Source organism: Callospermophilus lateralis, chromosome X (genome assembly GCF_048772815.1).
Source record: "Callospermophilus lateralis isolate mCalLat2 chromosome X, mCalLat2.hap1, whole genome shotgun sequence".
NCBI lineage: Eukaryota > Metazoa > Chordata > Mammalia > Rodentia > Sciuridae > Callospermophilus > Callospermophilus lateralis.
In genome coordinates, this window is record NC_135325.1 from 50331498 (window position 1) to 50343355 (window position 11858).

The following is an 11858-nucleotide window of genomic DNA, read 5'->3' on the forward strand; positions in this document are numbered from 1 at the left end:
GAAGATGATTTCTGAATAAATTTACAGGATACACTGAGAGGTAAAGTCATTCTGGGAGGAATGTAAATACAGGTAAAAAGTATTACACTTGACTTGACTTCTGAGAATTACTGACCGAATACTGAGTGTAGTATACACTGCCGCAGTCTGGCTGGGCACAAATCACGAGCCACTCACAGCTTTGTAGATTCAAACAGCAATTCTTTATTCCCGAACTCACACCGGCCGTCTACAAACACGTTCTGGGGAAATCCACGTTCTCTGCCCAAATCCACCACTCCACTGGGCTTCTGTCTCCCAAATATATTCTGAATCCCATGAGAACTCAAGGGGAACTCATGCAGCAGGATACGCCCTATTCTAAACGGGGAACGCCCTAAACTCGGATTATGCTAAACCGGGAACACCCTAAACACGGATCCGCCCTGGTCCTTGAGCAAGGTCACCTTACATGCAATGTAGCTGCAAAATGTCCTATTTCCATGAGTCCTTCCACTAAAGAAACATGGGGGTACGCTGGCAAGGAAATTGTCATACCTACTTGGCTGATGGCTCCCAGCATCTCCCCCCTTCTGATTAATTAAACAACAAGTAATGTGGCTTAAGGACCGTGCCTGGTAGGTTGTCCAATTCAACATATGGTTCGGAAAACTGACCTTTAGGCGTCAGCCTCCTGTCTTAGGTTGATACCACTGCAACTGGATCATACCCGTCACTGACTACCGGTCCAGCATGCAGCCATACTTGTGGATAGGTCTATGCACCAGTGGGGGGGGGGTGAGGTTCTTTGCCTCACCTCTGTTGGCCCCCAAATTTGGCCTTGGTGCCAGTGGGGGAGTGAGGTTAATGAATCTACAAAGCTGTGAGTGGCTCGTGATTTGTGCCCAGCCAGAGACTGCGGCAATACACTATATACCCATCCTATTTTGTATCTACAAACCCACACTGACATTTCATAAAATACAAGGATTATTAATTACCTTTAAAGAAATAAAATGCATAAGACTTACTCTGTTTTTCATATGATTTTATTTTCTCCCTTCAACCATAATAATATGATATCCAAATTTTGTCTTAACCGGTGGGTCTGTAAACACAGGTTTATCCATCCCACTTACAGGCAAGGCAAATGCTGCTTCTTGAAATGGTCCAACCATTGACCCTCTTGTCATCCAGCCCAAGTCACCCTGAAAAATCCAAAAGATATATGATACCAAATGGCCCTGAAAAGGAAACAGTTCTACAGTAGCTTGAAAGAACTTCTCAACATGAACCATAAGGTTACTAGGTTTTTAAAAATTATTTGTTCTTGGGGCTAGGGTTGTGGCTCATTTAGCATGGGCAAGGCCTTGGTTCGATCCTCAGCACCACATAAAAATAAATAAATTAATTAAAAGATACTGTATCCAACTACAACTAAAAAATAAATATTTAAAAAAATTATTTGTTCTTTTTAGTTATACATGACAGTAGTAAAGTATTTTGATATATCATACATATATGGAATATAACTTCCCATGATGTGGAGTTACACTTGTGTATTTATACATGAACATAGGAAAGTTATATCTAATTCATTCTACTTTCTTTTCCGTTCCCATCCCCCCTACTACGTTTATTCATCTGGGTTATGTAGGAGTTATTTAAATGAGAACAAATAAGTAGAAGTCTAAATCTAGACTGAACACACAAGCACTCATAATATTGCTGGGCTCTGAAGTTAGCTGTGCAAGTTTGGTCATGCCAGGGTTAGACATAGGAAACTCTTATTCAACTGTTCACAAGTTGGACATTGGGACCTCTTTTTTTTTTCCAGTAGTACTGGGGATCAAACCCAGGGCCTCTGTGCATGCTAGGCACATGCTGTAGCTAAGCTACAACCACAGGCCCAGAAATTGGACATTTTTGTGCTTAAGATCTTTAAACCAAGATCTGAATAAAATTAATAGAAGAAATTAAGAAATAATCCTTGCTTTTGTGTTTGCTCTGTGGAGACCAGAAAATTTTAAATAAAAGCAACATACCCCTTGCCTGGCTTTATCTTCACTATATTGTGTGGCCACTTCATTGAATCTCATTCCAGACTTTAATTTTTCCATGGCTTCCATGATTTTGCTGTGTTTTTCACATAGAATGTGTCTAACCTACAAAGAAAAAGCATGTACTTGTAATACTTGGACACCCAAATGATTCCTCTCAGTACAGCAGTTACATTTGGATTAATCTCACCAGTTAAAAATAGTTTATGGAAAATGAAAATCCTGCAAGTCTGCCCAGGTGGATGACTGCCACAAATTTATTATCAAGACAGTATCTCAGAACCCTGATAGAGATGGAAAATGGGCACTCTGGCTATGGGAACCTCCCCTCTTTCACCATGTATCTCAGTGGTAACAAAAAGAAGAAACATGATTGACAGCATGTTAGCATCCAATCTCAGCTCTGCTGTATGACCCTGGGCATGTCTTTAAACCTCCAAATGTTTCCCCATTTGTGCACTGAGATAATAACAAGACCTATGTGTTCTCCCGGGGTCGTGAAGTTTGAGATAATGTAGCTAACATTCAATAAATGCTATTATTTCATCGGAGTAGGCATGCTATAAAAAAGCTCACCAAGAAATATTTTCTACCGAAAGGGACCTAATGTATAACAGACACCCCACAATTCAACACTCTGAAAAAGTATCTCATTAGAGCACATGCCTAGCACGTGCGAGGCACTAGGTTCGATTCTTAGCATCACATAAAAATAAATAAATAAGTAAATAAGGGTATGTGTCCAACTACAACTAAAAAATATTTTGGAAAGAATACTAAAGCAGGGGGCTGGAGTTGTAGCTCAGTGGTAGAGCACTTGCCTAGCATGTGTGAGGCACTGGGTTCAATCCTCAGCACCACATAAAAATAAATAAAGGCACTGTATCGGTGCACAATTTAAAAAAAAAATAGATGCATAAAAGGAATACTAAAGTAGGACATGGTGGTGAGGATCACAAGTTCAAGGCAAGTCTGAGCAATGTACCAAGCCCCTGTCTCAAAATAAATAGGGCTGTGGATGTAGCTCAGTGGTAGGGAACCCCTGGGTTCAAGCCCCAATACTACACCCCTAGCACACACAAAGAATACTCAACACAGGGTTGGGGATGTAGCTCAGTGGTATAGTGCTTCTCTAGTATGCATGAGGCTCTGGATTCAATCCATAGTAGCAAAAAAATAAACCTCAATAGTATAGAAACATTCATTTTGACCTGTGTTTACATAAAACAATGGTTTAAAAAAAACCTATATTTCTAAAATGATTTTGTCATCATATCTGTTTTGGAGAATTTCCTATTTTTTAAACAATCAGTTTTTTGTTTCAGTGGGTATGGTGGCTCATGCCTATAATCCCAGTGACTCAGGAGACTGAGGCAGGATCGTTGTAACTTTGAGGCCGGATCGTTGTAACTTTGAGGCCAGCCCCTTCTGTTTGGTGAGACCCCATCTCAAAAAATCAAACAAAAGGGATGGGGATATAGCTCAGTGGTACAGCACCTCTGGGTTCAATCCCCAGTACCACAAAAAAAACCAACCCCCCCAATAAAACACCAACAAACAAATAAAAAACACCCCAACAACCCCCAAACCCATAATCATTTGTTTCACATTGGAAGTGATAAACTGGGGTACAGTGAAAGGACTCTCCCTGTTAATTCAGACAAGCAAGCTAAGTATCTTTAGGGTTAACTACAGAAATCAGAGGGATGGAGAGTATCCTCATCCCACTGGAATAACTTTCTGACTAGTGGAGTTGAATGCACCAAAGGAAAGAAAAGCAGGGCTCGGAAAGCCAGATGTCTATAGAACACGTTCAGCACTATCCAAGGCAGACAGGGTAAACAATCTGGAGAAATAGCCAGAGTTAGCCTGATGGGAAACAAGAATGGTTCATAAGACCTCAAACTGACCTGGCCACAAGAGCATCTAGACTGCACCTCTCTCTTTACTTCCAACAGTTATGAAGCAGCCTTTTGACTTACCTAATTTTAGTAGTGTACACAGCACTCATGATCACAGAAAGGGGACACTGCCCACCATTTTATAAATGAACAAATATTCTGGTTTGGACAGTGACCGAGTGAGTTTGTAGGACCCATGGTGTTTTGTAAGTGTGATGACCAGCTGGCAATTCTATAACTGTATCTTGGAAGAGAACCAAGCCCCAAAGTTCAGTAGCGATGAGCATGGAAGAGGTGGCTGAAGTTGTGGGTATTGGTGAGATTACTTATGGAGGCTTTGCAGGATGAGAAGAGGAGGAAATAAAGCTGAAGACAACCTTGGAGAATATCAATGTTTGTGCAAACAAGAAAGCACAAAAAGCCTAACAAAAAGGAAAGGCAAAGTAGGTAGGAGAGAAAAGTGTGTTAGAAACCAAGTAAGAAAAATAGAAGAGGTGAGGGTATAGCTCAGTGGTAGTACTTGCCCAGCGTATTTAAGGCCATAGGTTCCATCCCCATCATTGCAAAACAAACAGACAAAAACAACATAGGAAAAAGTTTCAAGGAGGAAATGATCAACATAGGGTTAATTAAGTGCTGTAGGTATTACGAAAGAAATATAATAAATTTAGGAATGGATGGGACTGGGCATGTAGCTCAGTAGCAGAGTACTTGCCTAGTATGCATGGAGCCCTGGGTTTGAATTCTAGCAACCCACACAAACAGCAATGACTGATCAATGTCCTTAGCAAAAGGAGTTTCAGAGGTGCAAAAGCCCAGATACAGCAGGTTGACCAAGGAGGCAATATGAAGTGGGAAGGTAAACCATCATGTTGGGCACTTTCAACTAATTTAGTTCACAAAGAATAAAGGGCTCTAGTTAGAGAAAAAAAAAAAAAGCTTGAATATGTATACATTTTCAAGATTCCTGAGCATATTTTCAGAATTAAGGGAAGGATCCAGTAAAGAGTGAAAGGGTGGAGACAGAACAAAGACAGGAGGGTACAAATAAATGAAGGCGCAAGGCCTGGTCTTCAAAACACTGTTTGAAATAATAGCTTTAGCCGGGTGCTGTGGCACATATGCCTGTAACCCCAGTGGCTTGGAAGACTGAGGCAGGAGGATTACAAGTCCAAAGCCAGCCTGAGCAACTTAGCAAGACCCTGTCTCAATAAAATAAAATAAAACTGGGGATATGGTTCAGTGGTTAAGTGCCCCTGGGTTCAATCCCTAGTATGAAGAAAAGAAAGAAAAAAAAAGAAAAATTAGCTTTAAAGGAAAAATGGTGAGGAGAGAGAAGGGCAATTTGGGCAAAGATAACTTTGTTGATGAGGGCTAAAAGCCAAGGAGTTCCTGAATCCTTGTGAAAATATTAAAATATCATTAAGTCACTGATACATTATTAAATTTAACAAATCAATAATTTAATTAAATTAATTACCAAATAATTATTGTAAAAATAATAAAACTACTTAAAAGTTATCAGGTACTTAATGTTTGCTAGACACCCGTGCTAAGTGCTTTACTTAAATTATCTCATTAAATCCTCACACTAACCTATGAGAGTAGACCAGCATTTCTTAACTCTGGTAGCATATTCAAATCACCTCAAGAGCATCTAAGAAATATATCAAGGTCTAGGCCCCTCTCCAGAGATTCTGATGTAGTCTGTCTGGAGTGAGCTTCTAGGCTCTTCAGGTGAACTGGATGCAAACCCAGGGTTGGGAACCACTGGATGAAGTTATCTGCTGAGTGGCTGGAGCAGAGTGGTAGACAGCTTGCGGTGAGTAGTAAAAGACTGGTGAGTAGCAAGGCCTAGGGACTAGCTAAGATTAGATGACTGGTACTAGTGGCCCCAATCCTCAATATCCTATGGGACTCTCCAGTAGGGCCCAGCAATTCTGGGTTTAAGTACAAAGAAAGTAGATCATATGATTAATCCTCAGCTGGGTAATTTGGAGGTGGATACAGTGAGGATGACCAAAAGGAAAAATGTCAGGGCTTCTTAATCCATGGATCAAGCCCTTAGATTCAATTTGCAGTTCATAGGAAATAGGACAGGAGAAGAAATATGAAACCTGAGAGAAAGTGGGGAGAGCAGAGCGGGCTTGAGGGCCTGGAATCTGGGAGGAGAACAAAACAGGAAGGGAAGGAAGGAAGCTGTGGTCAACAGGTGGGTCTCAGAATCTATAGAGCTTGTATACAAGGGTAGGGTGTGGACACAAGGGTGGAAACTGAAACAATCAGAGGATATGGAAGGAGCAGAGACCCTAAAAGCTAGAGTGTCCCAGGGTCTCTTCCCTGCTGAGGCCTTTGAAAACACTGGAAACAATTCAGCTGTCCTTCAACAGGTTAGTGGTTAAACATACTATGGCACTTTTACATCATGGAATAACTATTGAAATACACAAGAGTTTGAATGAAATCTCTATAAACAACTATGCTAAGTGAAAAAAAACAATCTCATAAAGTTACATTTAATATTCTTGAAAATTATCAAATCACACAAATGGAAAACAAATTAGTTGTTTCCAGGAGTTAAGAAGTGGATAGAGGAAGGGGCAGGAAGGAAATGGATGTAGTTATCAATGTGCAACAGAAGAGGTTCTTGGGGTGATGATAACGTTCTATTCTTTGAATGTATCAATGTCAATGTCCTGAATGTACTACTGTACTCTAGTTTTGTAAGATGTTACTATTGGGGAAAAGAGGGTGTAAGGTAAGATATTATTTCTTACAAGTGCATGTGAATCTACAATTATCTTAAAATAAAAAACTTAACCCAAATCTACTTTACTACCAAATTACATATCACTCCTTTCTATACCTTGTGTATAGCCATTCTGGAATTAATTTTTCTATAGAGGGCATGGTGTTTCTTTAAATCCACCAGCAATACCTCTTTGGTTAGGTGGTCATAAAAGATGCTATTTGAGGCAGCTTCCAAATTGCATATAGCCAAAATTAGCCTAGAATATCCTTTATGAAGATGTCATACTGGAGACTAACAGTTAACTCTCATTAGCCCAACTCCTGGGTTGTAAAAGTGACCAATTCTTCAGCTGAACAGCACATGAAGCACCTAGGTTGTATTTAGGGTCCATGTTTTAGGAAAAATTTCTTTGAACACCAGGATCCCCACTTTTCATGGTTGGATGGTCATACAGGAATGGAGGACAACTGCAGAAAAGCAATCATCTATCTCCTCATTGAATAAATGAATCAAATTACAGACTTCCAAATCCTAACTTGGGAACTGCCTTGTTACATAGCACACAGTAGTATAGTTCTGTTTCCAGATTAAATTTTCTCATGCAGATGCTCCTCTGGGACTAGGTTAAGTACTTCATGTAATATTTGCTGACTGTCTCCTACTACCATATTTATGGTCAAGGCCCTGGCTTATAGCTCCCCAGTGGGGAGGGGGAGCTTTCTAATGAGACCTACACCCTTACTTGTTTATTTAGCTGAGGTGGCTTTTAGCTTTTATCTGAGCTCTCAGTTTAATAAAATATTTCTTTTCCCAAATGAAATCCCCAGAGAATTATGCTGAGTGAAAATCCCAAAAGGTTACATACTATGTGATCTTCATAAGGAATGTTCATCTTCAGGTACTTCATTTGATGTTCACCTGAAGAAGTGGTCACTTTTATGATCCAGCAATTGGACTAATGAGAGTTGATATGTTAGTTTCCAGTATGACAGTCTTCATAAAGGATATTCTAGGCTAATTTTGGCTATATGCAATTTTCATCTTAAATGCTGACTTTTATAAGCACCTAACCCAAGAGACTCTCCACTGATGGCTTTAAAGAGGCATTCTGTCCTCTCTAGAAAAATTAAGTCCAGTGTGGCTATACATGAGGTATATGGAAAGGAGTGGGCATATAATTTGGTAGGAAAGTAGATTCAGGTTAAGATTTTTTAATTGGGTTTTTAAAGATAATTGTAGATTCACATGTAGTTGTGAGAAATAACATCTGTACCTTTTGCCCTCTTTCATTGAGAATATCTAACAATGTTTTAAGGAATAATAGTAAAGTATGAAGGAGCCTGAGAGGTGGTACACACCTGCAATCCCAGTGACTCAGGAAGCAGACACAGAAGGATCATAAATGCTCACATGGGAGGATTACAAATTTGAATCAGCCTGGGTAACTTAGCAGCAAGATCCTATCTCATAATAAAATTTTTAAAAAGGGCAGGTGATGCAGCTCAGTGGTAGAGCATTCTTCAATTCAAATTCCAGTGCCACTAAAAAATAAACAAATAAATAAAAATAAAAGCAGGAAGAAATTCTAGATGTCTAAAAAAACATTTGAGAAAATATTTAAAAGGAATTTTTAAAAAATATTTTTATAGTAGATGGACACATTTTTTTTTTTAATGTGTGCTGAGCATCGAACCGAGTGCTCCACATGTGCTAGGTAAGTGCTCTACCAATTGAGCCACAACCCCAGCCCCTAAAAGGAATTATTTTTTATAAGCAAGATTGATCCTTATTTTCCAGTTCTGCATCACCTTGGTTTTATGTCAGTGTTAGGTTAGCCTTTAAGAATGAGTTAAGCATCGTGTGTGTTTTTGTGTGTGTGTGACTAATGCTGAACATGGAAAAAGGGAACTAGTGAATCAACTCACCTTTACTGCACTGCCACCACCTTTGGGTCCCTGAGCCTTCTTGTCAGCATTGTCACTCCCAGAGGCTGCTCCCCCTTTAGAGAAGAGATGACAGGTACTCTTTTAAACAGAAACATTTATGATCCTTTCACAGAAAGCTCCAGCACACAAGACAAGTTGATACTTCCATCATAGCATGAAACTACAAAAGGGAACTCTGCCAGAAACTTTACTATATCAAACTAAATGAAATCTGTGACTCACCTTTCTTAAAACAAAGGAAATTCATGCCCTTCGTAAACATTACATCAGAATGGATACATGAATGAATGTGCTAATGGATGAATGAAAGCTTCAGAATCCTGGTCTAAATTTTATGGACTCAATTTCCAATCCTGCCTTCTAAGGGCAAACCCCTAAACTCTTGTAAGATTTCTCATATGTACTGCAACTGTAGATTGAGCACTCATAATTCCAGTAAGTAAAATTTCCAAGAGTATATTTGGCCTCAAACGAATGATCCTCCTGCTTCAGTCTCCCACGTAGCTAGGATTACAGGGCATACCACTGTACCCAGCTGCTATCCTACTAAAATTGTCCAACAAAACCTCAACGCTGGCTCAAGGCTACACCAGACTTTTTTTGATCCAATATTGTGCCAGTTGCAAGGCGCTAGGTAAAATTTGAGTATGTAGACTGTTTTCTCCAAATTCATGGCCTTCAATCTGCCAGGCTCCCAGCCCTGAGGGCAATCCTTCTATTTGTGTTTCCACTCCCAATACCACATTCCAGACTTTTGTCACTCTTTTCAAGACCCATACTGAAACCCTGCCCTCCTCAGTCTTAAAAAAAAATACTCTTGCCTTCCACTTTATTAAGGAATCGAAAGCATAATCTCCCTAATTTTATGTCTTTCCCCTCCCTGGCTCCAATTTTTTACAACAAAACCCATTCTCTTTCTCTAGACCTCAAACCTGCAGTGCCACTTCTATGCAAAGGTCAGCCGCTCCACCTCAGTCATAGGCTCCAGTTTTTCTGAAATTTCATTCTTCTGTACTTTGACCTTTCACTCTACTGGATCCTTCACTTCAGCCTCACTCTCATATTTTCACTCTTCTGATGAAACAACAAAATAAAACTGTCTCCTAATGTTTTATCCTCCTCTATCTCCCATCCCATTTTTATGTTTTTTTAATTAAAACTTTTGAGAGAAGTCCATACTGATTGTAGCCAACTAATCAATTCCCTGTCAGTCTTCTAGTAATACAGTATGGCTTCTGCCACTCCACTGAAACCACTCTTTCCTAAGGTCACCTTTAATTTCCAAGTGTAAAATAGTATTGTTTTCATCTTATCTGGTCTCTCTATTGTGCTTAACAGACCATATTGTCTTTCTTTAAAACATTCTAGTCTCTTGGGCCTCTGTGGCATCATTCTACCACTTTCTCTTTTGATTTCCCACAGCCAATACCTTAGTTCAGGCCACCACCATCTCTGAGCTGGAGTACCAGAACAGTCTCCTTATGGGTCTTCCTGACCCTTGACCCACCTTCTTAACATCATATACAGCACTCTCCATGATTTGTTTTTGTTTGTCTTCAGTGAGAAACTAATTGCCATTCTGTCTTGATTTTTTCCTCCAGCAACACCACACGGCACAAACCATACTGTTTTTCACCTCTGCAATTCCTGCTGTCGAGAATGCTTTGCCCTATCTATTGCCCATCTTGGCCTGCCAAACTCAACTCCAGGAAGTCTTCCCTTCCCTGTTAGTTTCCACAATATCTGACACAAATTTCTCTAAGTACTGCATGTAGTATGGTACATTATGGTTACTATACTTCTATCTTCCCTTAAGAGTAGCAATGTGTACCTTATTTTTATATCCGCGCACTGTGCTTAACACATGTGTGTTCAATTGAAGAATGAGTCCTTCCTCCATGGTGGGCATGTCATTATCTAAGCACTTAAGAGAACTTTAGGACTATCTATATGGGTTTCCTTTAAGTGGTGGCTTTTGATGAGATTACACTTTACAGCTGTAATAATCCCTTGAAATAGCAACCCCAAGTCATTGCTTCCGAGGAGCCGTTCCTACCAGCTTCTACTACCCACCAGAACGGTCCCTGCACTATATTCCAAAGTGTTTACACAAGTAATACCCGGTCGCCCACTTATCCTTTCCAAGCCTCGCCGGAGGAAGTCCTGACATAATCTATGGCAGCTCTGTGGGGCCACTTGTTGCCTCTGTCTTGGACCTGAGAATCGCTTGTCCGTTCATTCCCCTCTCCTCACCCATCCCCATTCTCCCTGGTTATTTTGGATGCTCTACCTTTCCCCCCTTTTCCACTTTTTCCTTTGGGCGGCATCTTCGAAACTTGCCGTTGAACTCTCAACTGCTCCGGTAGCCGTAAAAAGCCCCTTCAGGCCCCATGGGTATGTCTTAAACAATGCCTGTAAACGGCATCATAGTCGACCATTTTAATCGCGGCTCCGGAAGCAGGCATAGCTTGGGACAGACCCAGTCCTTTAGCTCTAGGACCAACAGGGCTAAAGATGATTGACCAATAAGAAGCTGGGTGGCGTGTTGAGGAGGCGGAGACAAAGATGGTGTTGGGGCGGGAAAGCCCACCTCTGCGCTTTTTGTTACTTCTTCAACACGCCCTTATTTGCACCACTTCCCCCGCATCCCCACTACTTCCTCCACGCGTGCGCAGTGAGAGCCTCTGGTTTCTGCAGTCCCTCGGCGCCAGCTCTGGCCAATCCCGTGGGGTCGCTAGACAAAGGGAAAGCAGGAAGAGTTATGGTGGCCACCCACTTCCGCCGCCGTCCTCCCTTACGTGGGACCTGCCCTCCCTGGGCATTTTTCTTTCTTTCTTCTTCTTTTTAAACATTTGTTTATTTTTAGTTATAGGTGGACACAATGTCTTTATTTTTTACTTTATGTGGTACTGAGGAACGAACCCAGCGCCTCACGCATGCTAGGCGAGGTATTTTTCATTTTTTAAATTTTATTTTGCAGCTGTAGCTCATTAAGTTCAAAAGGTGGTTTTAAAAAAGGCCTATCACCCACCCCTCTGCAATGCTCTGTCACGGAGAAACGTTGGAAGCAGTCTAAATGCTAAATACCCTCAGTAGTTTACTGTTTAAATAAATAATGTTTGAACAACACAAAGTGATATTATGCATATTTAAAATGATGATTGTAAGACTGTGTATACACATAGGGGAAATGGCCTTAAGGAAGGTTACAGACCAAGAT

At 40.6% G+C, this 11858-nt stretch overlaps 1 protein-coding gene across 1 annotated transcript; it reads right to left on the minus strand.

Annotated features, from left to right (window-relative positions):
• Window positions 1–1010: 1010 nt before the first annotated feature.
• Pin4 (peptidylprolyl cis/trans isomerase, NIMA-interacting 4) lies at window positions 1011–11079 on the minus strand. The gene is made up of 4 exons (XM_077107277.1): window positions 10929–11079; window positions 8618–8691; window positions 2025–2144; window positions 1011–1187 (listed from the first exon to the last, which is right to left on the minus strand). Exons 1-4 carry the CDS (start codon window positions 10963–10965, stop codon window positions 1029–1031), a joined length of 390 nt encoding a protein of 129 aa, XP_076963392.1. The 5' UTR covers window positions 10966–11079; the 3' UTR covers window positions 1011–1028.
• Window positions 11080–11858: the final 779 nt, after the last annotated feature.

Bases quoted from the DNA above. Each gene is read 5' to 3' on its own strand.
- Pin4 (XM_077107277.1), bottom strand. From the start codon at position 10,965: ATGCCGCCCAAAGGAAAAAGTGGAAAAGGGGGGAAAG. The intron at 8,692-10,928 runs GTAGAGCATCCA...TCTTCTCTAAAG, and splicing joins AAGTGGAAAAGGGGGGAAAG to GGGGAGCAGCCTCTGGGAGT. The intron at 2,145-8,617 runs GTGAGTTGATTC...TTTTCTTTGTAG, and splicing joins GTGGTGGCAGTGCAGTAAAG to GTTAGACACATTCTATGTGA.